General features: G+C 39.1%; 2 protein-coding genes across 3 annotated transcripts in view; one reads left to right on the top strand and one right to left on the bottom strand.

Moving 5' to 3' along the window:
• The window catches only part of LOC114253462 (uncharacterized), a 562,226-nt gene that overhangs the window by 116,377 nt on the left and 418,759 nt on the right, over positions 1–27,090 (bottom strand). The window lies entirely within an intron of this gene.
• On the top strand, positions 13,762–15,838 carry LOC114253515 (serine protease snk). The gene has a single exon (XM_028188424.2). It carries the CDS (start codon positions 14,791–14,793, stop codon positions 15,697–15,699), a length of 909 nt encoding a protein of 302 aa, XP_028044225.1. The 5' UTR covers positions 13,762–14,790; the 3' UTR covers positions 15,700–15,838.

Below are 27,090 nucleotides of genomic sequence, written 5' to 3' on the forward strand. Positions count from 1 at the left end.
GGAATCAGTAACTGTCAAACTGACATCTGCCAAATGAAATGTACATTATCTATCATGACCGCAGGCTGATCCGTTAAGTATCCAAAATGGCGAGACAATAATTTCTTCTTCGATATTTTCTTACATTACACATGATAAAATCGCAATATAACATATTTAAAATAAATACCGAAAAACGTTTTGATTTTAGCGCCATCTCAATAAAAACACGAGACTCCGATTCGCGTCACGTTGAAAAAACAAAGGGAAGTTTTTTTTTTCGAATTGTGAATGGTAATTTCACGTTTGTATAAACATTTTCATGGTCTATTGAAATATGTAAATTTTTGTGGGAAATTTTATTATTTGGTCTAATAATAATTCAAATGTTATTACAATAGTAGATTTTTACGTAGTTTTATAAATACGTTTACACCTCATTGACCCACATGAGATAAAACAATTCTACGAGTAGTAGTTAAACAAGAAAAGCCTGCACTTCAATTAGTATTGTATCATACACACATATAGCAATAATATAGCTATTGCTATACGTTCACGATTGACTTCCACGGTGAAGGAATAACATCGTGTAATAAAAATGAAACCCGCAAAATTATAATTTGCGTAATTACTGGTGGTAGGACCTCTTGTGAGTCCGCACGGGTAGGTACCACCGCCCCGCCTATTTCTGCCGTGAAGCAGTAATGCGTTTCGGTTTGAAGGGTGGGGCAGCCGTTGTGACTATTCTGAGACCTTAGAACTATATCTCAAGGTGTGTGGCGCATTTTACGTTGTAGATGTCTATGGGCTCCAGTAATCACTTAACATCAGGTGGGCTGTGAGCTCGTCCACACAGCTAAGCAATAAAAAAAAAAAAAGCTATAGCAATAGCATAATGTGCCGAATAAATACTATATACATATTGCTTCCTGAGCGTTATGAGATCTCCTTCCACAAACGAGATTTGAGGAGAGGGTGTATACCTCAGTCATCCTTTGCTGAAAGATGTCCAAATCAAATCCAAATCAAAACGCATTTAGTCAGTGGCTTAAGAATTTACAAGCACTTTACACCACGCAAGCAAAATCAAGATTGAGTTTAGTACGTAATAACATCAGTGTTGCGATATAAGGGTAGACGGAGAAAATACCGAGAACGCCACACAAGCGTTCCAGTCGCGATATGACGTGTTATAAGGAAAACGATCGGGGGAAGAAAAAAGTGTGAACTCGCACCCAATAACCGAGATACTCATCCAACGTGTGCGTCCACAGATGTGGACTTCATGCTGGAAATGTCGCACTGATTTACCTTGTCAGCTCCTTTTTTTGCCTACCTATGCTGATAGCCTTGAGAGGCTATTTCAGCGTAACCTTAACTAGTAGGTGAGCTCACGGGGAGCTCAAACTTGACGACGTTGCTAACACGAACCCTAGTAAGAGTCGTGCTTCACAGAATCTACCACCGAATCGGAAACGCGACCCACTGAGAATATCCGGCGAGAAACTCAGTGGGCTGTGTCTGTGGAAACATTTTATGGCCGAGTGCCAGTGCCAATGGCAGCGTGCCTTCATCAATGCTTGTCACCTGACATTCACGCGTATCATTTCAGAACAGTATCAACAAGTCTCGGCCCACATGTGGACCGGTAACAATCGTCTAAGTGGTTGGAATTAATCTGTGTTGAACATCAGTTTGCCTTGGCTAAAGTTTATCGCAAGCTTTAATTGGATTAAGTATTTTCTTTACTGATATCCAAGTGTAGTTTTGGGATAATACAACTGTTAGTACTTCGCGTAAAAGACAAAGTGCTTTGTGGAAAATGTATTTTTTTTGTATAGATTATTGGACGAGCTCACAGCCCACCTGGTGTTAAGTGGTTACCGGAGCCCGTAGACATCTACAACGTAAATACCGCCACCCACTTTGAGACATGAGTTATAAGATCTCACTTTTAACGGTACAAGGGCTGCCCCGCCCTTCAAAACGAAACAGATTACTGTTTCACCCGTACACCTATTCGTGCGGAATCACAAGACGTCCTACCACCATTGTGTCTGACAATTCCGAGCAACATGAGTGGGCAGGCAATCTATTAATCGAAGACTGATCCGTTGATGGTAGACTATCAAAACTGCTGATACCGACTGAAGTTTATTTTTGTTTCGTTCTGTCACATCCATTGAACATGAGATCTTGGTAATATAAGTTTTGATGGCAGATGTACGCTGGCAATATTTGACAGAGCCCCGAAGGCCAGTTTTATTTAGTTTTCATTTTCCAGCCGAAGAACTCCGCTCGCTTCGATTACCTATGTTTACGCCTATCGTAAACGGGGCGGACAGGAAGTATATTTAAAAAGGGTATTTATTTACGAGATCTTTCGAGTTTATTAGAACGTTACGGCTTAAGATATTTTGTAATACGTTATGTTTTTTAAAGTACAATACTGAGTAAGCATCGTATTTGATTTAGTTAACATTTTGATACGCAACAAGTACATTTGGCATAAAATGGTATCAGCTTTTTTACACGTCATTTCGGATCCTCCCGATCCATTAACGGTGTTTTAGGTACCACAAGCACCGGTCACCGTCCTCGGCAAACCCGTCGCTTGCGACGAAGGCCTCGACGACCGAATAAACCCATAGACACAGCCCACTGAGTTTCCCGCCGGATCTTCTCAGTGGGTCGCGTTTCAGATCCGGTGGTAGTTTCTGCGAAGCACTGCTCTTGCTAGGGTCAGTGTTAGCATCACTCACGGTTTGAGCCCCGTGAGTTTACCTACTAGTTAAGGTTACGCTGAAATATCCTCTCAAGGCTATCAGCTTAGGTAGGAAAAAAGAAACATATTTTTAGTATTTGAGTCCCAATTGGACCCAACGCACGCGCTGCACGCTGGCACCAGTTTTTTAACTACTCCTACTCTGAGATCATGACGTCATTGAACAAGTAGCCATAAAACCTGAGTGTACCAACACACAGTACTGCCTGTACCTTGCGTCGATAATCCTCAATGCTGCGGGTCATGGCCTTCTTTAATAACTTTCTCCTGGATTATCCTGCGCCAGTCTATCTTCAGCTGTGTGGATAGCATCATGGAGAAGTATTGAGAGTAGAGCGCATTGGACTTTTGCCTCTGGTCCTTCTTCCGCATACCTTGCCTGTTACCAGCAGCTAAGCTACTTAAGCAGTTAAAATTGAAGTCTCTACATTAAACACAATGTGCAACCTTCAACTTAAATTCGATTTTTTAACTTAATCCACTTCTTCGGTCAACCGTTTAACCGACTTTGCATAAAAGGAGTATTATGATATATTTTTTTAGAATCTTTTTAATAACAGAGCAATCGACCGCAACGAATAACCATTCAAGGTAATGTTTAATGCAATTACGAGGTCAGAATACATTTTTTTTAAATCGTTTAAGGTATTGGGTAAGATTAGTTGTCGTCTGACTGCTAGTTTTTTTTATAATTATTTTTTATTGCTTATGGCTTAGATGGGTGGTCGAGCTCACAGCCCGCCTGGTGTTAGGTGGTTACTGGAGCCAATAGACATCTACGACGTAAATGCGCTACCCACCTTGAGATGTAAGTTCTAAAATTTCAGTATGGTTACAACGGCTGCCCCACCCTTCAAACCGAAACGCATTACTGCTTCACGGCAGAAATTGGCAGGGTGGTGGTACCTACCCGTGTGGACTCACAAGAGGTTCTGCCACCAGTCGGTTGCAAGTACTCCGCCACTATTGAGGTTTTAGTTCATGAAATACAACTGAGATTGGAGGAAGATGGTGAGAAGTTGTAGCGCTGTACATCTGAGCTCCGAAAGATGGTTTGAGAAGGTCGCTGTCCTGAGACACGACGTAGTTATTATACACGACGTAAACCCCGGAAAACCATTAAAAAGGTGTTAGGACAAAGGTATTTTGTATTATTCGTAAAGTAGTAATTTATTCTGGAACAAACGCCTTCTCCGTAGTTATTTAACATCTGTCCGTTCACACATCAAATTACAGGTCAGGTCTAGTTGAGCAGGGGCTACGTTGCAAGCGATTTCTGTTCGCTATAACATTTACAGTGAAAACGACGGTGACTTCTTACCATCAGGTGGGTATAATGGCAATAAATAAAACAGTTTAACTTTAGACCTAAGATGGGAGACGGCTTTTTTGCATTAACTGAGTAGACGAGCTTACGGTCCGGTTGGTGTTAAGTGGTTATGGCATCCCAGAGACATTAATAAAAGTTGCTGCTACATAGCTGGGGGCATGATAAACAGAATATGAATAACGTACAAACGCTTTGGATCTGACTTCAATAAGATGGTACTACTACCCATCCGGGCTTACATACCTTGTTATTACTAATACACGTTATGCTGCCTATCTATTAAATAATCCACGTCATATTCACGTAGCACCAAGTGGAATGGACATAGGGTCACTAGATGTGGTGCTCAATGTTCAAACTCGCAAAATTATAATTTGCGTAATTACTAGTGGTAGAACCTCTTGTGAATCCGCACGGGTATATAACACCCTCCCGCCTATTTCTGCCGTGAAGCAGTAATGCGTTTCGGTTGGAAGGGTGGGGCAGCCGTTGTAACTATACTGAGACCTTAGAACTTATATCTCAAGGTGGGTGGAGCATTGACGTTGTAGATGTCTTTGGGCTCCAGTAAGCACTTAACATCAGGAAGGCTGTGAGCTCGTCCACCCATCTAAGCAATAAAAAAATGTTTTTTTAATTGAAATTCCATGAAATATTACCGTAGAAATTGGGGCAAAAGATCCCCGAGTGAAGACCACGTACTGACAAGCGCAGTATAGGACGATCACGTACCAGATGGACCGACGACCTAATGATAATCGCTGGGTCACGTTGGATGCACGTGGCAACGGACCGGCCGCACTGGACATCAGTTGGAGATGCCTATATTCAGCAGTGGACAATGGACAGGCTGATATGACATTACCGCACCACCGGCTTATGCCTCCTAACCCGCTGCCGCCTGTCCCTCAGACCGGCAACTAATTCAACACTCGGCAAATTCCCAGTTTCAATTCAACTTGTATTGAAAATTACTCGAAGACTTGTGTAGGTATTTTCAACATAATTTTCATTAATAATTCGTAGATTTATTTTCCTTTGAAACGTGTTTAGTTTTTATTAGATTCATTATTTAAGTGTACTTTGAAGTTTTATATTATTCAGTTTAACTGTCGTGAGAGATATGAGAGTTGTATCGTTGTATCGATATGCCTGCTATGACTTTAATTTAGCGGGAACCATTTAATTTGATTATTAGCCCCGGCCTCTGATGTTTAATGATTGTCAGAGTCCATAGAACGTGAATCCTGCCCCCCATCTTGAGGCAGTAAGTAGTTCAGAATAACTGCCTTCTTAGTCACGAAGTCTTTACCAAAGAAATTACATAGATGTTTAGCAGTATATATTTTACTCGTAATGTGATGATGATATCGCATCATATCTAAAATTATATCCACTGCGTTGCCATGGAAACGTGTTGGCTGCGCCGTGACGTCGGCAAAACATCAAAGAACCGGAAATTAATTGTCTCGGCATTTTAGAATTAACGCCTTTTATTAATTAAGTCTACCTATTGTCTAATTTAAATGAGGTTTAAGACAATGCTGCGTCATTCAAGGCTTAGGGGAAACAATTGTTTTTCGGTGTTTATTGGATTTTTGGCAAGTATAAAAAAGGTTTATGGTGGTAAAGAATGATCCCAGACGGCCGACGTTTCAGAGCGTTCTATTCGCCTCGAAGTCTCCATCGGCCGGGCGTCCTTGGGGTGAGCTGCGCCGTCTGGTTGTAGTGTTGACCGCGGTAACTGCCTTACCTCATCCGGGTTCTGACCTCGGAGGGATCGGATGCTTGGGCGAAGAGTGTAGGGGAGTCGTTTAGTGGGTAGATCCCTAAAAACATCCTAGGGCCCACGGTCTCGCAGTCGCGGAACAGCCTACATACCACGCGCGCCTCCGCCCGCGGGGACCTCGCAGGAGGTTCGGCCCCCGGCCCGAAAAAAAAAGTCAAAGAATGATGGTAGGACACATTATGAGCCTGTGAAGGCAGGATACTTACGTCATGTCTATATTTACTGTCACTCGTGTCGTGACATCTATGGGCTTGGTCACTTCATGCGAGGCTCACTTCGTGAGGTCTTCTATTCCAATACAGACATATAAAATATGCGAAAATTTTCAGAAAATAACATTACGAAAATAACGCTTTTTCTACTTGAGAACTTATTGAATTTCGAGAACAATATAGGCCGAACTGGCTTAAGGAAAATATCCCCTAAAATAGTGCGCGAACAACAATAATACTAAACAAGAATACAGTTTTAGGCCCAGTTTTGTTGTGTCTTCCAGAATTCGACAAATAAAATTCGGGTTCGCAGCAAATAAAATCTTTATGCTGCGAAAGTTGCTTTTGTGGAGGCCATCTACATTCGCAGACTAATGTTTTTTTTTTTGTGCAAATATGACATAAATATCTAGAGTTGTCTAAAACGAACATCGCCCATATTAAACAATGATCATTGTCATTGCGTCAACATGGTCATTGAGTTGTCGATAAACTTGACCAGAATCATTGGTTACGTCTGTCTGGCCATCAATCAGAATATGTGGGTATGAGCCTCTATCCACAGCTAGTGCTTAAGCTACTACATTACTGTGATAATTATAATGATATTCATTTGTTTACTTCATAAATTTAATTAATTTCATTTCTGTCGAGAGTTAGTGTTGCAAGCAGGTCGATTTAGTTCGTTCTATCGATAACATCGAGTTGAAGTTTATTAATTACAGCGATCAGTGCAGACTGCTTGTTTACAGTCCAATATTGGGCCGGTCTCCAATTTAATCTCGACTGAGGTCACTTGAATAATTATTCTAGATGAATACGAAAATTGAATCCCAGATTCCAACTTCCTAAAAGTAATAAGGAATAATCATTACAAATTACATGAGAAAATCCTGTAGGAATCCTCAACTCGGAATCGGCGACTGTCGATCGTTCGATAATTTAATTTCCGACAGACTTTTCCGTGTTTTCGTCGCTTAATCAAATAATTTCCGTGAAGTCCCGAAGATTATTCGGTTGTAAGTCGTTTCTATACAGAATCCTATTCATTCACTGTAAGTAAACCGAATAATATGTTTATTTATAAACTTACTTTTTCGATCTATCAATTCCAAATAAAGATACGTTTAGTAAATATAAACAAATTTTGAATGGCCTTTAATGTACCCTATCACCATAACGTCATCCGCGCAGCCCAGGATAGACGGGACTGGCGCAGGATAATCCAAGAGAAAGTTATTAAAGGATGTAACGACCAATTTTTGGTACCAATTTTTCTAATGAAATACGTACTCAACAAATGTTTACGATTGACTTCCACGGTGAAGGAATAACATCGTGTAATAAAAATGAGACCCGCATAATTATAATTTGCGTAATTACTGGTGGTAGGACCTCTTGTGAGTCCGCACGGGTAGGTACCACCACCCTGCCTGTTTCTGCCGTGAAGCAGTAATGCGTTTCGGTTTGAAGGGTGGGGCAGCCGTTGTAACTATACTTGAGACCTTAGAACTTATACCTCAAACCCACCTTGAGGTGGGCATTTACGTTGTGGATGTCTATGGGCTCTAATAACCACTTAACACCAGGTGGGCTGTGAGCTCGTCCACCCATCTGAGGAATAAAAAAAAACCCTCAGCATTGAGGATTATCGATACAAGGAGGAGGATCACCATAAGGCTAAAGAATTTTCATGAAGTCTCCTCAGCAAAATATTCACAAAAATCGTAATACCGTTGCTGGCGTCGACGTAAGAGATGCTGTAACGAGTTACGTGAGGCTGAGATGAGGTCGCGAAATCATTGTTACACCACGAAGCGGTTCATAGGTACTTTTATTTTATCCAAGTCACCACTTTCTGTATTGGGGGTAGTAAAAACGCAATCACATGATAATTTAACAACATTATGCAAGAGACAGCTTTATTATTTGTGATCAATATTGTGTATAGCGATGTGACAGATACTCACGTCTATCATGCAATTTGAAATACAAGGTGTCTTAAAGCAACAGAGATTTTAAATGGATTGCATTCATCGAACGATGTCTATGGGCTTTTGTGTTGCTTGGCACCAAATTGTCTTCGCATCTGTGCTAGAAAACAATACTATAGTTAAACGTTTCCAAAGCCTTTATTAAGAAGTTATTAGCAAGGGACTCTATTGAGCTATATCAAGCTAATTACAAGTTTATGAACAATACATAATCGACTTCGCCTTTCACAATTTAATTTCAATTGTAGGAAATTAACAATAACGTTCACTTTACAAAATTGAATTTCGTGTTGTTTCGAGTGGTAGGTAATCGAGGAAACTTAGGCCCCTTCCCATCTACATGGAACCAACAGTAGAGCCGGTGCGGCTTGTGAAGCGGCTGAAAAAGCCAAAGCATGCAAATACAGGACTCTGGGCTCCGAATATGTTTTTGTCTCATTCGGTGTCGAGACCCTTGATCCGTGGGGTCCTAGCGCTCGCTATAAGGCTTTTTAAGGAATTAGCAAAAAGCGATTAGTTCGTTTGCGTTTTTTTTTCGTTTTCGATGCCTTTCCAGAGGTCTTTTTTGCCACGTACTATCGAACCGAACGAACCCGTCCCTTGCGACGAAGGGCTCGACGAGTAAATTAACTCTCAGACACAGCCCACTGAGTTTCTCGCCGGATCTTCTGAGTGGGTCGCGTTTCCGATCCGGTGGTAGATTCTGCGAAGCACGGCTCTTGCTAGGGTTCGTGTTAGCAACGTCATCAGGTTTGAGCCCCATGAGCTCACCTACAAACGTTAGAGTTACGCTGAAATAGCCCCTAAAACCATCAGCTTAGGTAGAAAAAAAAAAAAAAAAATAGCCATCATACAACTCAAGATAATTGACAGATGCCTGAATCTCGCTTACGACATTTTCAAGATAAGTTTGCATATATACAAGTTCCGAACAACAACATTCGAACCGTCGGTCTACCGAGCAAATATCACCCGATCGGTGGAAGATCTTCCCTTTGTCGTTTAAGCCTCCCCAAACAGAGCCTTGCCTAAAGGGACTCCTTTTAATCATATATTTTAGTTATTAAATTATTATTATTGAAACTTCATTACTGAATTCGAATTAACAATTCCACACTAATATTCATGTACCGTCAAACACAAACAATATATTCGATATATTATTACTGGATAATTGGATTCAATTCTTAATGAACCTGGGACCGTCCAAATTAATACAAAATTGCTTTAATTAATTCGTCATTAATATTTCTATTATAGTAATTATTTCTGGCGAGCGTCGGTCCCGTGAAGTCTGTGCGTTGTGACTTAAGCTGCTTTCAGACTACCCTATATTATAGTGCCATATAGTATAGCAGCCTATAATTAGCCAATAATATATAGTGCAGTACAGTGTGAACGTGTCCTTACAATGTATGGTGCGCGATATTGTTGTGCTATGAGCTATATACTATATTATTATGATATTATATTATAGCGTAGTCTAAAGGGGCTCTAAATCTGGTATGTATTAGGAGATTATTTTGGGTCATATAATATATGATACATATTTATATTAGTTATTAATGATATGATATGACTGATATGGTAATTACGTGCTATAGTGAGAATATTGTCCAAGATAATTTTGTAATTAATCATATCTAACAATTATAGAGATTCGTTTTCTTTGAGCTCTTTCAAACGAGATGTAATGAGTAGTGGGTGGTAGGCGACTTAAAATCAAATGATCCCTAAAGTTACCAGCTTTGTATGTGTGTGTATTAATTAAATAAAAATGTTGTTTTTTTTGCCCTTGTAGGAAGACAAGCATACGGCCCACCTAATGGTGAGTGGTTACCGTCGCCCATGGACTTCAGCAATGCCAGGGGCAGAGCCAAGCCGCTGCCTACCGCTTAATCCTCTCCACAAGCCTCGTTTGACGAAGGACATGTCATAGCGCTCGGGAAACACCGTGGAGGGGAGCTCATTCAATAGCCGGATGGTACGTGGCAAGAATGACCTCTGGAAACGCACTGTCAATGAACGCAGCGGTTCCAGATAGTATGGATGAACTCTGCTCCGATGGCGGGAGGTGCGATGATAAAAAGGAAAAGAGGGGATCATCTCAAGCAATTCCTCAGAGCACTCTTCATGGAACATACGATACAAAATACAGAGGGAACCGAAGTCCCCCCGCAGACCCAGAGGCTCCAAACGATCCGTGTTTACCGTCTATTTTAAAGTATTATTCATGTTTTTCCTTCATACGTGTCTTTAAGTGGGCGGCAGAACTCACAGTGAATAAGTGTTTGAATTTATTAGATATTCGTATTCTTTAGAAAGGAAATGTGTGTATGTGTGTATATTATTCTTGAAAACATAATAATACCACATCCAATATACAGTTAGCTTCACGTACATGTCGTGACGGGGAAGTGGACGCAATCACTGCATTTCCCAACTGTAAGGTGCGTTTTCACTAATACAATTAAACTGTTTTGGTCTTTTTAATAATAATCGCAGCGTATACCGTGTTTTTACTCTTCCGCTCATTGTGATTGTGTTTTTTTATATACTATAATAATATAAAACCGTGGGCTACTCCTAAATTCAAAATATATTTATGATAATTATATGTATAACATATTTATTATCCATACTAGTATTTTAAATGTAAAAATTTGTACGCTTTGATGTTCGTTACTCCATAGTGAAAACTTGACTGAGCGCCTTTGGGTGAAATTTTATAAATACATATAGCCAGAATTATCACAGAAAATAATTTTACATATTCACATCATATTCTAAAAGGGCGATACTGCGATTACTGGCAAGTAAGTGTAATTCAATTTAGTTCATCAGTTTTAGTGAGAAAGCGGCTTATTCCGGTCTATTCTCGGGAATTCTTTAACACCAATGGCCGTGCCTCTAATATCGTAGAAGACACCGAGGAACTCGTGGAAAATGTCTATTAACCCTCCTTTTGTATGGGGATTAAAGAGATTTTCTTTTAGTTTAGATCTTTAAATCATTTCACGAGAGATTTATAAGAGTTGAATTTCGAACCCCAAGAGGCTTAAGAGCTGGAGGAAATTTGAGATGAGCCCGTTTATTTCCCTATCAACAGCATTATCACCAAAAAATTTAGTCCTGGTACCAGAAACCAATGTGTTCATCAACTACTCTTGTTGGAATATTGCATCAAGAGGGGCCTCAGGAAGGCATTGGTTGTGTCAGTGACAGTGCAGGCTTCGGCATTTCCATTTAAGGCAACGGTGACGTAACAAAGTCAATGCCACCAGCCTCCGTGAGTTATCCGTGGAAGTCTCAATTTCATAGGAATAATGCAATCTCAATAACTTCATCATCGTCATTCAAATCTCTACCCGGGATGGAACGTAGCTTTTTTTTAATGCTTGGATGAGTGAACGGACTCATAGTCCACCTGGTATTAAGCGGTTACCGGAGTCCATAGACATTAACCACCAGCCACCTTGAGACATGAGTTAGAACAATGGCTGCCTCAATCTTCAAACCGAGAAGCTGCTTCACGGCTTAAATAGGCGGGGTGATGGTACATAACCGTGCGAGCTCACTAGTCACCTTACCTCAAACAAAAGCCCGAACACCAGACTGGCCAAGTACTTCTCTTATTGGACCTTTAGTTAGCTTTCTCTCTCTAGTTCTTAGCGACAGTGGCCTTGAAGACTTCAACATCACTAAAACAGTCAAGATTGTGAAAGTAAGCGGAGCGGTTTTTAATAACTATTCCCTACGTTCATTTCTATACGTTGATCTTTAAAATAATGTATATCTGCTCCAATATCAGAACATAATACAGTCATAGGACTACTGGTGGTAGGACCTCTTGTGAGTCCGCGCGGCTAGGTACCACCACCCTGCCTATTTCTGCCGTGAAGCAGTAATGCGTTTCGGTTTGAAGGGCGGGACAGCCGTCGTAACTATACTGAGACCTTAGAACTTATATCTCAAGGTGGGTGGCGCATTTACGTTGTAGATGTCTATGGGATCCAGTAACCACTTAATACCAGGTGAGCTGTGAGCTCGTCCACCCATCTAAGCAATAAAAATTAATAAGAAAATATAAGTAACGTCCTGCTTGTTAAACTGAGACGCTTCTGAATCTATTTGAGGTAGCATGAATAGCATGATCGATCTAATCAAACCGCGCAGACTAGGCTTACGTGTTCAGCTATATGTACGCCACCTAATGTTATCTAGACGCCATCCCTTTTTGTATTAATATTCTAGCACATTATCTATCATTCAGTCTTTTATCTAGGTCACAGAAAATATAACAAGTATTATTAGTATCGTGATTAATTCTTAACCGTCATGAATATGTAAGGGAATATTAGTCTAATTTGTATTTTGGCTCACATTGGTATTTTGGAGTGAGCGAAGAAATGGTATATGATAGAAGAGTATGGAAGGAGAAAACATGTTGCGCCGACCCCAGGTGACTGGGAGAAGGACAGGATAATGATGAATGATCCATATAAATGTTAGTAACAGTGATTTCTTAAAAATAAGTTAGTAAGGACACAGTAATAAACAAAAACAACAACATACATACTACATACGATTGCAATAGTTCAGACAGCGCTCCTGCCCATCTCACAACGCTGACCTAATTGCTGTACCAAAATTTTAAAATGCTATTTATTTCTGGTGCCACTTTGGTATCCTCCATAACATATCGTAGCAGACCAGACTAAACGCTTTCGACAGGTCAAGGAAGCACGCGTAAACTGGCGTCTTTCTATCGGTGTAGTACCTGACAGTCCGCTTTAGGCAAAAATTGCAGTTTCTGTTGAAAGACCCGGTCTAAAACTAAGCTGGTTTTTGTGGAGCAGTAGAAATTTATCCAGCTCAGAATTAAGCAGAAACATAATGCAATTATATTTCCCAACTATCGGCTCGAGGGGAATATCGACTTTACCAATATGCACATAAATGTAAGTAAGATCTACTTCGATATATTGTAACCAAAAAATATGAATCAAACGACCTAAAGCCGTTATTGAACAAGACAAGACACGAGTACCTCGGCTGCAACTATGCCACTTGAAATAGACTCGAGTCAACGGCCCTTCAACGTTTTCTTGAATCTAATAAGGTAGTCTAGAAAGTTCGAGGAGCTGCAGAGCCCTCCAATGTTTTAAGAGAATTTGAAATATTGCGCAACAAGAACTGTTTAGCAGAACGATCGTAAACTTAATTTAATGAACCAGTAAATTCCACACTTCGCTGTGACTATCGGTAAATGCTTTAAAAGTAATATGCAGTAAGCAACTTTTTTTTTTATTGCTTAGATGGATGGACGAGCTCACAGCCCACCCGATATTAAGTGGTTACTGGAGCCCATAGACATCTACGGTGTAAATACGCCACCCACCTTGAGACATAAGTTCTAAAAGGTCTCAAGTATAGTTACAACGGCTGCCCCAGCCTTCAAACCGAAACGCATTACTGCTTCACGACAGAAATAGGCAGGGTGGTGGTACCTACCCGCGCGGACTCACAAGATTTCCTACCACCAGTAAAAAGAGCTATTTGGTTGAAGCATTATTGACATCCATGACCGACGGAAACTGCATTATCATCAGATGAACCGTATGGTCGTCGGTCTACAAGACCAATAAGAGTAAATATGTAGGTAATACAGGACGGGGATGATCTTGGTACCAGATCGTGTCACGTACAGTTCCTAACGTTTGAAGATCGCACTAAAAAGCCTCAGATATACTCAATAATAATGCTCATATAGACATAGGTCCCTTCGATTTCATGATTTTACACAAGTTGTGGAATAGCATTCGAGAGGATTACAGTTCCTTTTTGGTAAAATCATGCACAAAATTATTTAAATAAAATCTTGTAGAAGCATCTACTGCAACAAAAATCTTGTTATACCCTGTTTACTGCCATAAATCCATGATCAATTCCGGTTTTAAGAGTGGCATAGCCGTTATATAATAAAATTGGGACTTCCACCTCTTCCATATCTTGAGGCGAGAGGCGGTATTCTCGTAAGCGGTGCTTATATGTTGTGTGTGTCTGTGTGTGATGTCCAGTGCCATTAACTTTTTAATACGAAGTGGACTTTGAACTTGTTCAACAATATCGTGCAATAAAAAAAGCGGTCACTGAAGCCCTAACAATAAATCTCCTCTTAATTCCAATATCTGGTACTTGTGCTAGAGTCTGCAAGGATCAGTAACCACATTCTGTCACAGAGTTAATAAATATTTTCTTTGTTACCATGTTGGTCGTGGTCTATCTCTCAGATATTAGTGCAAAAAAAACGGTTCATGTGTTATTCATTTTAAATTATATTTATATAGCTTACCATAATCAAATATAAATTCCAAGTTGTAGCGTTAACTCTATTTAAATGGCTCAAATGATTGACTCTACAATTCGAAATGGTCATAAAATCGTAAGAAACTATATTAAAACATGATTTACTAATCAAAAGTAAACAGTGTCGGTAGAGAGATACACAATAAACGTGCAGTGAATATTAGAGCTCCCTCAATATTATATTACAAAGTTTATGAAGTCGTAATATAGACACATTTAAAATAAGGTTCCACGAAATTGTGGGAGTACTATTACGGGAAGTTATCAATGCAAAATAAAGACGTGTACAGAAGAAAATAAAGTGCTTACAGTTTCTAGAGAACCAAACCATGGTAATATTGAGGTTATTCTTAGTCTATTTGGCCGTGAACTTTGTGGACCTCGTAGGAGAAAAGGCATTCCAGGCATGTCAACAATACGGTCAAACCATGTTGGAGTGCCACAACATTCTATACCCCTCAGCTAGAGTGAGAATTCCAATTGACATTCTCTTATACCCACACATGGTCCTCATTGGGTTTAGAAAGGAAATTCAAGACGCACCAGTCTGGAAATGTGGTGGAACTTTGATCAGCAACACTTGGGTTCTAACAGCAGCTCATTGTGCTGAGGACCCGCATGAAGGACCCGCCAGTGTATTAAGAGTTGGTACAGCGACCTTCGAATTTGATGAAGTGGATGAACTTGCCCAAGAACGAACCGTACTTAAGGTTATCTCCCATCCACAATACGAACCTCCTTCGAAATATAATGATATAGCGCTAATGAAGGCTAATCCTCCCTTCCTATTAACAAGAGATATTAGAATAGCTTGCCTCCCATCTGATGATAAGGAGAATTATAAAAGTTTGACTGCAACAGGATTTGGCGTCACTTATTCTGGTGCGATGAAAGGCAGCGAGACTCTCATGAGTGTGGATGTAAGTATAGTCAACCGGAGTTTCTGTAACCAATCGATGAAATACTTGATCAAGAGGAAGATTTTGGCTCGTGGGATAATCGAAACTCAATTATGCGCTGGTGATTTTGAGCACGGCGGTAAAGATACGTGCCAGGGTGATTCGGGTGGCCCTCTCCAAGTAATGGAAGACGGAGTGGATTGTATTCACACGTTCCCTCTGCACACAGTCGTAGGAGTGACGTCTTTCGGACGGGATTGCGGAAGAAAACTGTCTCCGGGAATTTATACTAAAGTATCTGAATACGTCGAATGGATTGAAGGCATCGTTTGGCCGTGAAGTCAATGTGGAGCGTGCGTTGTAACGAATCGATCTGTAGTGTGAAGTAACGCCGCTACGTTTATCGATAGCTTTAGTGTTAATTACATATTATTATGTGTTTGAGAAGAGTGTTTAGAATAAATATTTTCTTAATACTAACAATATTACAATTTATAAAATATATTTATGTATCTATATATTAATACGTGAAGCAAAAACTTTGTATCCCTTTTTACGAAAATTGCGCGGACGGAGGAGTATGAAATTTTCCACACTTATAGAGAATATATATAGAGAAGAAGTGCACAATGCTAATATTTTTTTTAAATAATGCATAAAAGATACATTAAATCAATAAAGAAAACATTACACACACTACATTCCATGTATTTAACGCACACACGCATGCATACTATTTATTGTTAAACTTTTGTTCTAGACGTCTGTTGTCAAGTTGAGAATAGATTAAATATTGTTTGTCTTTATTAATATTTTTTTATAGAGTAGCCTTGGCGAAATTTGTGATTATAGAAGTATAAAATACAATCATAATAGTGTACAAACTTACAATTCTAATTAATTATAGTCGAATTTCGACTACTGCGGGACCACTAGTTTACATAGATGTGTATATCGAAATTTATTTAAATATAATTTTAAAATTCCCCGCTGTAGATTATGTTGTTGCATCCATCTCTCATTGTCTCTGCATCACCCACCCTCTGATGGGAGTGAATGAAACGGCATATAGTATACAGCTTTAGTTTTGGAAATAAAGGATCAATGAATTCACGGCTCCGTGTATTAGGGAACTCGCAGAATCCCCAGACCTGGGGAGCTTGGAAACTACTTCTGTAGCCCCTCAGTTGAATAGCAGAACTGCCGTGCAGGTATTATCAATATAGAGGCCCTAGATTCACTTTGGAATAAAGCACAAAATGATTGTGTGCAATCAGGCAATATGTACATATATACTTACAAATGTTAATATCGTTATTAAAGAGCGGTTTTATATCCGGATCCTAATCCATTTCAAGCCCAATTTGTAACTATTTATAAGTATAAAGATTGTTAATAGTATAATGATTCTAATAAAACATAAGAATCTCATTAATTGTAACATTGGTTGATTGTCATTACAACTGTTTGGTTTGTTCAAATTATTTATATCTATATATGATATAATATATGTCAAAAGCTTTGTTTTACTGGTGTTAGGACGTCTTGCGATATTCGTGCTGCAGTGAAGCAGTAATGCGTTTCGGTTTGAAGGGCAGGGCAAACGGTTGTACTGTTAAAATTGAGACCTTACAACTCATGTCTCGAGGTGGATGGCATTTACGTTGTAGATGTCTATGGGCTCCGGTAGCCACTTAATACCAGGTGGGCCGTAAGCTCGTCCACCTATTAAAAAGCTATAAAAAACCTTACTTGAAGTTCTAACAACTATTCAAATGCAATCACATACACAACGTACACAAGCAAAGATAAGAAACAATCAAACAAAGCCATTTCCAGATCACGCACAGTGTGAAATCAGGACGAAGCGATTATCCCGGGGGGGGGTTGCATTTCTGTGACGTACCGAGGAACATCTGGGGAAGTTTGTGCGAGTTTGGAAATGGGTTGTTTGTAATCTAAGACGACAAATCCGTATTTAAATTTATATTTCGATCTACGATGCTTGTTCTAAGAAAAACGGAGGACGTATCAAATATGTATTTATCTTTTTTATAATTTGCTTTCTATATTGCATCACGAATATAGGGATTTACTTAGTAATAATAATTTAATATACGTGGCTTCAATATTTCAGTGAATCGAATGAGATTTTAATTCCTTTTATTTTTCCAATTTACCAGAGCAGAGCAGGTACCACTTACGGCCCATCAGGTGGTGAGTGGTTACCGTCGCCCATGGACTTCAGCAATGCCAGGGGCAGAGCCAAGCCGCTGCCTACCAATAAACCAATGTACCAATGTAATGCTCGTGAGCAGTCACCGCTTAATAATAAAATATTTAGGGTTGTTCTATCGTGAAAAATAATATAAAAAATGCCTTATCCTTCGTAATACGTATAAAATATTTGTAATGTATATAAATTCTTAGTTGACTGAAGATTGGATCGCGTCTACCAGGCGTCTACTTATCAGACAACCAAAGTCTATATAATTGTAAGACCAATACAGATTTATATCTTAGTTTTATTGTCCAGAATATCATCACTACTTCCCGTAAAAAACTACTAAAGGATTCACAGAATAGTTTTCCAAAGTATTATGCAAGCACATCGGAATCTTATTAACTGTAAAACCGCCACCGACCTGCCTATTTTGGCCTCTAAGCAATCCTGAATTTCTGTTGGAATGGTGAGACACTTATTACGTATCATAATTGAGACTTCAGCCCTACATCTCAAGGTAGGTGGTGGCTTCATTGTATGCTCCAACGGACTGTCCCATGCTTCCAAATATACTTTTTTGGAGTGCTTAGAAAAAAAACTCATATACTGTTCGTATGTTGATGCGTTTCCTCAGTCTCCATACTTCCGTAATCCGATGTGCAAAGGTTGAAGTCAGAACTTGATAGGTCGTCTTCTGACAACGATGTCTCCGCGAGAACTAAGCCATCCTGAGGCACTTATTATGAATCATAATTGAGACTTCTGTCCTTATATCTCAAGGTAGTGGCTTCATTGAAGCTCCAACGGACTGTCCCACGATTTCGAACATTCTTTTTCGGAGTATTTAAAAAAAAGATGTGTGGTGTCGTGAGACGCCGGATAGGAACGAAGTTTCTTATTATAAAAATATTAATTTTAAGTTATATTCGAGATATAAAGAAAACTTAACTGGAGGTTTTGCAACAACCCACGATCATTCGGTAACGTGCGAACTTATTATGGTACACTTCATTAACGGTTGTTTGCATAAGAGTTAGTTAGTGTATTGCGCAAACGAACGCTCTAAGATCGGGGTCAATGAATGATAAAAAAATATGTTCTTTTTTGTACGTTATTACAAAGTTAAGTCGTACACTGTGTGCATTACTAATATAAATCTTGCGTTACGGACGTTTTTTCCGGTTAGAGTACCCCTCCGCATTGTCCATTAAGGAACTTCGTTCCAAAAACCATAGTACTATTCGTATGTTAGGGCGCTTCTTTCGTAGTCCGACGTGCAAAGCTTAAAGTCCGAAACTCGAACGGTCGTCTTCTGGTAACGAAGTCTCCGCGAGAAGCCCGCATCATTAGCAATAAAAACAAAACTCAGCGAATAAAATCACATACCCGACGACTTCATAAACGCGGGAACGTAAAAAAGTATTTTACCTGAAACAAAGAAAAAAAAAATCATGAAAAAGGTTTCACGTCTCGCCCTCGGGGGGCGGGCGGGGAAATAAGAAATATGTAAATGTCACATGGGGGAGGACAGATGCGAATCTTCAAGGATTCCAAGGTCTTAGTGATCGAGCGACAGAGTGTTGTGTTAGGTCAGAACTTTGAAGCTCGCAGGTAGAAATGTAATGTTTCCTAATCAAAATTACAAACCTCCAATTTTATCTAGAGTTCTGTAGCAAATAGTTTATATTTATATTTTTATATTTTTACTGGCGCTAGGACCTCTTGTGAGTCCGCACGGGTAGGTACCACCACCCTGTCTATTTTCTGCCGTGAAGCAGTAATGCGTTTCGGTTCGGTTTGAAGGGCGGGGCAGCCGTTGTCCTGTCTATCTATACTGAAACCTTAGAAATTATATCTCAAGGTGGGTGGCAGCATTTACGTTGTAGATGTATATGGGCTCCAGTAACCATTTAGCACCAGGTCGGCTGTGAGCTCGTCCAATCACCTAAGCAATAAAAAAAATAAAAAGTAATGATGCGTTTACTTCTAAGATACCGTACTTGTTTTCCTAATGTAGAAGAGCTTTCATGTAACTCTGTTGTGTGACAAGAGCCCATAGACCGCAACGCGAACCTCATATCCACCTTAGTGTCTGAATGCCCCGTAATACAAATTGGAAAGCATGACTGCTTCGTGGCGGAAACAAGCTGGATGGGTGTTTTATTTTTTTTCGTTTCTCAAATAATCAGGTTATGCTGAAGTTTAGTAAAACGCTTCGTCTTATAAAAACGCTATCGCTTATACAATAAGGTATGCAGTTAAACGATAACGGCAGGTTTCGCGTCCACTTACAGTTATCCTGCTGTATCCTTCTGTTTATGTTTCGAGTTATTTTCATTGTTTTAGGGTTGAAGTCAGCCTATTTAAAATTAATTGTTTGGCATTTAAAAATCTCTGGTTTTGTGGAACACTTAGCGTAAGCCAACGATAAGATGAGATGTAGTAGTAGTGACATGAAGAGGTTTTTTTTATTGCTTAGATGGGTGGACGATCTTACGGCCCACCTGGTATTAAGTGGTCACCGGAGTCCATAGACATTAACAACGTCAAAGCCGCCACCTATCTCGAGACATGAGTTCTAAGGACTCAGTTTTTACAGAACATCGACTGCCCCACCCTTCAAACCGAAACGCATTACTGCTTCACGGCAGAAATAGGCTGGGTGGTGGTACCTACCCGTGCGGACTCACAAGACGTCCTACCACCAGTATTAAAGCCGGCCTAGTATATTCTTAAGTACTTTAGTAGATTCATCCTGATATACAACGAAAAGATTCAAAAAGTATGGTTCAAAAGTATTAAATATAAAATAATATAAAAGATTCAAAAGTATTTAAATTTTCAAATATCAAATCGTACTTTATTTAGACGCGATATCCGGAAAAACAAAACTGTATCCAGCCCAGAATCCAATCTAGACCCAGTACAAGAAAGATACTTCACCTCATAGGGCATATTATAATTAGTCGATTATACTACTTGCTGCTTGTAATAACATTGCGCAAAATAAAGAACAAAGTGTTGAATTAGCGAGCAGAAGTTATTTTTACGTGCTTTGAAAGATCTCTATCATTCGAAATCTTACAGCCCTACACTTGCCTCCAAGGGATCTTAGCTTATGTTTTAAATTTCTTAGTATCTACAAAACCGCTTTGAATGCGGCGAACATCCAACAAATGAAAGATGCTTATAACATTTTCTCTGAAGTACCTGATAACTACTCTCCTGATAACTTCCGACTACGAGACGAGATGTAGAAGGCATCACATACTTCCACTGGAGGAAAGACGTAGGATAGCTGATATTGTTCTTTATAGCAAAATAGCTCAGTCTGAGGTGGACTCGTCTTATCTTCTATCGTTGTTATGTTTAAGGGTGCCCCCGAGAACCATAATGCGCGAGAGCCGTCAATCATCTCGTCTCGGAGTACCTCGTGGTGGTACAAATTACAGACGTAATGCATTCTTTATAAGAGCTGCTAACAGTTTCAATGCTCTAGCTGACTTCCCTGAACTGGACATTTTCAACACTTCTACTAAGAGTATTAGGAGAACATTAGTCAGTCGATGGTTGAATGCAAATATTTAATTAATTATTTTCTATTTACTACGTTTTTCTGTTTTTTTTTTTCTCAAACTGTTTTATTTTTGTTTTAGTTTTACGTTTTACTTTAATTATTTAATTCTAGGCGATGCGACGCCACAATCGTTTGTAGTTATTTAAATGCAGAGACATTTAAATGGTGTTTAGTTGTAAGTTTAGAGTTTACATAGTTTAAGTTCACTGTTTGTCTTCCTAATAAAATAAAATAAAATAAAAAATAACACCGCCTCCTCTGTGCAAGAACCAGAGCTGCAGCAAGTACTCCGGTGATGTTATACAAATTATTCCAAGGTCGTAGATCGGAAGTGCGAGAGATTGATAGTCTGATAATAAAACTAGTTGAGTAAACTAAGAATTGTCCTGTGATCGAAATTCGACCAGAACTACTGATTCCTCAAGATTTGGATTAATCTAATATATTAATTAAGAGGCTCTGTTTTATTGTTGTTGTCATTTAAAAAAAGAAAATCCGTTGACTAACTAATCACAAAATGGTACTTAAATATTTATATAAAGATTTTATAAATACATAATTGCTATATGGAAAGTAGTCATAGTCAGTAACAATTTCAAAGGCACAGTAAAGCCAATGTCTACGAACGCTTCGAAATAACGTCAGAATATTTTTTTTATAAAGAAAATTCGTAATCATCCAGTTGGCGGAGTACATTAAAAATAACTTATTTAAGTTAAGATTAAGTTGTGAAGTCATCTTATTACTTGCGAGGGCAATTCTGAACTTTACACAAAAGCTCGGGTAGTGCTTATTTTAACTTTTAATTCGTCGCTTTTCTTGAGATCTTCGGCTTAACATCATTTTTGAGACGCAATTAAGTATTATCGTTTGCGGTCGCGTAATGCCGTAACAAGCGACCCTGGGAAAGTTTGGTAATTTTTAAGAATGTTCCGAAATGAAATAAAATTATAAACGACTAGCGACCCGCCCTCGCTTCGCTTCGGAAACATTAAAACACACATGAAACCAAAAAAAAAAAAATAAAAAAAAAATAAAAAAAAGTAGCCTATGTTCATCAGGGACAATGTCGGCTTCTGATGGAAAAAGAATTTTTCAAATCGGTCCAGTAGTTTCGGAGCCTATTCGAAACAAACAAACAAACAAATCTTTCCTCTTTATAATATTAGTATAGATATAGAAATAGAAAAACAGTTAGTGTTTAATCTGGTGATTATTTAAATTAAATGGGTTACCATTTTTTGGTTCATATTCACATGGTAAGTCACATTAACCACGGCAATCAAATATTTAGAAGCAGTGGAAAGATGGCACAATGCTCATATTTAGACCACTCTGCTATCATCTGCTGTCAAAATGTTACAAATTTTTCACAATCATCAGATTGCCATTCGAAATCCCCGTTGCTGAATGTCGTAAAGAAACAGATTATAGCCTCACAAAATATTAACATCCTTCTCGGGAAGTTGGGTAAAAATCAGACAGATATTAAAAACCCTTAATTTACCGAAAACGTTTGTTAGAATGACCACAACGCGTCACTATTCCTGAAAGACAAATAATCCTTTCATGAAAAAAAAACCTTGACTTTGAAAAACGCTCAAAGAGCTATCCAACTCTTTTGAATGCATATTTTTCAGTTTGAAAAACGTTGAGTTTTCTTTTCTTTTTTACAAGGTACAATGATTTCATCCACGCTAAATCCGTACCTAATTGTTATGAAATAGCGTATAATTTTAATTAAATATAAATAACTCGAAACTCTCCCTCTAAATTAGTTAAACATATTCTCAAATAATTAATATTGTCCAATTAACGGTACATTAATTAAATTTAATTAGATAGTAACTTACATATGTGTTTGAGTGTGTGTGCGTGCGGTTGTGTGTAACCGCACGCATACATACTCATACACATATGTTACGGTAAATGTACACTCTTGGGAAATGTACACTTTTACCGGTAAATGTGCACATTTGCCAAAAAGTTAGGTATATGTGAACTGAATATAATGTATACCTATATGTACATTTCCCGGCAAATGTGTACTCTTGCCTTCATGTTTTAAGAAAAGGTGGAATGTTGAGCATGCGCACCACATTACTAGCACTTGCGATTTCATATGCTCACATTTACCAAAACGACATGGTCACGTACATTTCCCTTCTTTGAAATTGCAAATGTTAGTTGAATGCACATTACCCAAATGTACACATTTACCGGAAAATATATACATTTGCCGCAAAATCTACTTTTACCGTAACATATATACATGTATATATATATACACACAAGGTATTTACGCATTTGTTCAGTTTTATAATTTTTCTGTACGCACCTGTTTTGAATTGCAATCCAGATTGTTATATTAAATATTTAAACTTATAATTTCTACGGTTGTAATTTGTTTTGTGCATCAATAAAGGATAAAAAAAGAGTAAATTGCCTAAATAAGGACAATAAACCGAAATAATATAGCTATTGTATTATATACAGTCAATATGTATACAAATGTTGAATTTTTGGATAACTGGAGTTTGTTGTGTAGTAATTTATTTACCAAAATCCTTAAAAGACAGTGAAGCTGACACTTTCAGCTCTGCAAGTGGAGATTGAGATTGAAATCGTCGTGGCCTAAAGGATAAGACGTCCGGTGCATTCGTGTTGAAGCGATGCACCGGTGTTCGAATCCCGCAGGCGGGTACCAGTTTTTCTAATGAAGTACGTACTTAATATATGTTCACGATTGACTTCCACGGTGAAGGAATAACATCGTGCAGGTACCACCGCCCCGCCTATTTCTGCTATGAAGCAGTAATGCGTTTCGGTTTGAAGGGTGGGGCAGCCGTTGTGACTATACTGAGACATTAGAACTATATCTCAAGGTGTGTGGCGCATTTACGTTGTAGATGTCTATGGTCTCCAGTAACCACTTAACACCTGGTGGTCTGTGAGCTCGTCCACACATCTAGGCAACAAAAAAAAAGGTTGTAAATGAGATTTTTCTGCGCTATTTTTGCAAAAACGAAGACCGAACAAACAAATCGATATTGCGCTTTCGCATCCATAACGATGTTATTGCTATATTTTCATGTTTAACTTTCCGCGCTGCAGTTGATGTTTAAGAAGGAAACTTAATTTGCTTCATTTCTTCGAAACGTCTCGCTTCCAACGAAGCTCTTCCCCATTGAAAGTATTTCTCTGAATGTTCAGCTACAGCTGTGCTTGTTTTGGTTTGTCTGTTTGGTCATCATCATCGTTTTATCGTAATACTTTGAAGCCCAGTTGCAGCAGGCGCATAAGTGCTTCGCAACAAGTGACACGCTCTCCTAGACTATTAACCTTGAGACAAAGTCAACGGCATTTTCTTTAGAGTCACCAATTTTCGCCAGGTATATCTAAATCCGTACTGGCAAGTGCCGTGTGGGGCAGCTACCTACCAGATGGACCGACGGCTTGATGATAATCGCTGGGTCACGTTGGATACAGGTGGCAATGGACTGGCCGCACTGGAGATCGATTGGAGAGGCTTATGTTCAGCAGTGGACAGTCGGCAGGCTGAGATGGTGATGATATTTGAAAGGCTTTATTTAGTAGATTTTAGAAGTATTCGTCACATAATAATGTTTATATATTATACATAATGAGGGTAGCTTGCGAAAAAAGAAAAACGTTGACAACTCTTGCGCCTGAACCCTCTTTGGTTTCAGTGCCGACGATGCATCGATACTGATACAGGCAGCTTAAAAGTAACTGAGTTACTATTGTCAGCTAATTAACTTACAAAGCAGATCCAAGCGTTATAGCCAAGTTACAATATGAATCACAGGATTACATTAAGGGTTCTCGCCCTAAGCCCATCCAATTAAAAATCCATTCAGAGTTTCACGATTTTATCTTCGGAACGGTAAATTATCAGGGTTGTCGGGTTGGGACGGAACCAGATAAGTTCAGGGGAGTCAAAAACTAATGGCCGGCGTTTTGGTCCTTTATGGTCTATTACTTTCATAGCATATAACTGAAAAAGTTTTACATAACCAACACTCAACAACACACAACTCACTTGGCATCAAACTGAACTATTTTAAGTCCTGGTTATAACATAATTCCTTGTTATTCCATCCTCTTCAAATTGGTCGATGACTGTTGCAAACGACCTGTCTGCTCTTACCGCTAAATAAATACCTTTTTTATCATAACATTATCCTGCCCTTTTCCCACTCACCTGGGGTCGGCGCAACATGTTTTCTCCTTCCATACTCATCTATCATATTCCATTTCTTCACTCATTCCCCTCTTACACATATCGTCTTTCACGCAATCCATCCATTTCTTCTTAGGTCTACCTCTTCCTCTATATCCTTCCACATTCATAGTTAACATTCTCTTACCAACCTAATTTTAATTTCGTCTCATCACATGTCCATACCATCCCAAAGGCGCACTTCTCAGCTTCTCTGTCACAGTTGCCACTTTCAGATTTCCTCTAACATATTAATTCCGTATTGTATCCATTTTCGTTACTCCACACATCCATCGCAACATTCGCATCTCTGCTGCATGCAAATAAACACCTTTTTTATAATTGATACTTAATGACCTTATGTCACAGGTTCCTCAACTGCCAAATTACGACAACCGAAAATTAGTCAAGTTTCGCATTTAAATAAATTTAAGATTATGTAAAAAAAAACTTTAATTACTGCTTTCGCTTCTGTCCAGGTCCAACTCTTAACACGAAAAGTCCTAAATATTTGGGGTGAAAACCGCTGCCCTAATAGAATTCTGAAGATCGAGTGCTAATGAAATAACTCGGTTTAATCACTTGTCTATTGTACGCTTTGGATGGCACAAACCTCGACCCTAACTATTAAAACTCGAATTTATTTAGAAAATTTCGCGATCAGTTGTCATCATTATAAGACTTGCGCACTCGTTTTCTAGTGTTCTGGTATTTATGATTCTGATATGGCAACGAGGACTGGTGGTAGGACGTCTTGTGAGTCCGCACGGACTTGTGAGACCTTAGAACTCATATCTCAAGGTGGGTTGCGCCATTTACGTTGAAAATGTCTATGGGCTCCAGTAACCACTTAACACCAGGTAGGCTGTGAGTTCGTCTACTCATCTATGCAATAAAAAAGTGCATCCGATGTCCATCACAGTACCGCATAGATGAGTGAGGATAGTCTGCCCCCTTCGTCAGTTGTTTCCGGTCCTTTGGCAGTGTCAGTTGACATTACTGACCGTCATCCTGCAGTTGATGAGCTGTCAAATTATTATTCCGCAACTACACCAGAGTCGACGCCAAGTTATTATCGAGTTCCAAAAATACCTTTCAGCACCGAGTGGGGAATATTGTAAAGTGTCAAATAAAACTTTTTCAATCATCGCTTGGAGAGAACGAGTGCCCAAACGCTAATCGATATTAATCGTAGGCGTCTTAAGACGATTTCGAGTTACTTATCGCACTAATTCTTTATTCAATAGCTTTATGTTGATATCCATAGTAGCAGTTCGGGCACCAAAACTTGTTACAAGATAGACGGATAATGCAAATCTACAAAATCCGTCGTTCCTGAGATATGATCTCATTTGCGTAAGACTATGAGCGCGCACCAAGCTCTCGGATGTTGTACGTTTCAATGAATTCAGAAGAATTGTGCAACATATCCAACATAAGAACGTTTAAAAGGAAGGTTGATGTCACAAATTTTGCATGCGTTGAATTGCTTTTAGCTGTTAAATCATTTTTAAAGTGAAACTTTAATTACATCGTCTCAAACTTTTTCGTCTGTGTGTTGCATGTCGCGTGACGGTCGGCCGCGGAGTAGGGATAAAGTGAAAAGCGCTCGTCAGAGCAGCAAGGCCAATATGGCAGCGCGTATAGTTCGCAGCAGCTGACCGTGTAGTGTATAGACTATTACTT

This window comes from Bombyx mandarina, chromosome A1 (genome assembly GCF_030267445.1).
Source record: "Bombyx mandarina strain Sakado chromosome A1, ASM3026744v2".
NCBI classification, from domain to species: Eukaryota; Metazoa; Arthropoda; class Insecta; order Lepidoptera; family Bombycidae; genus Bombyx; species Bombyx mandarina.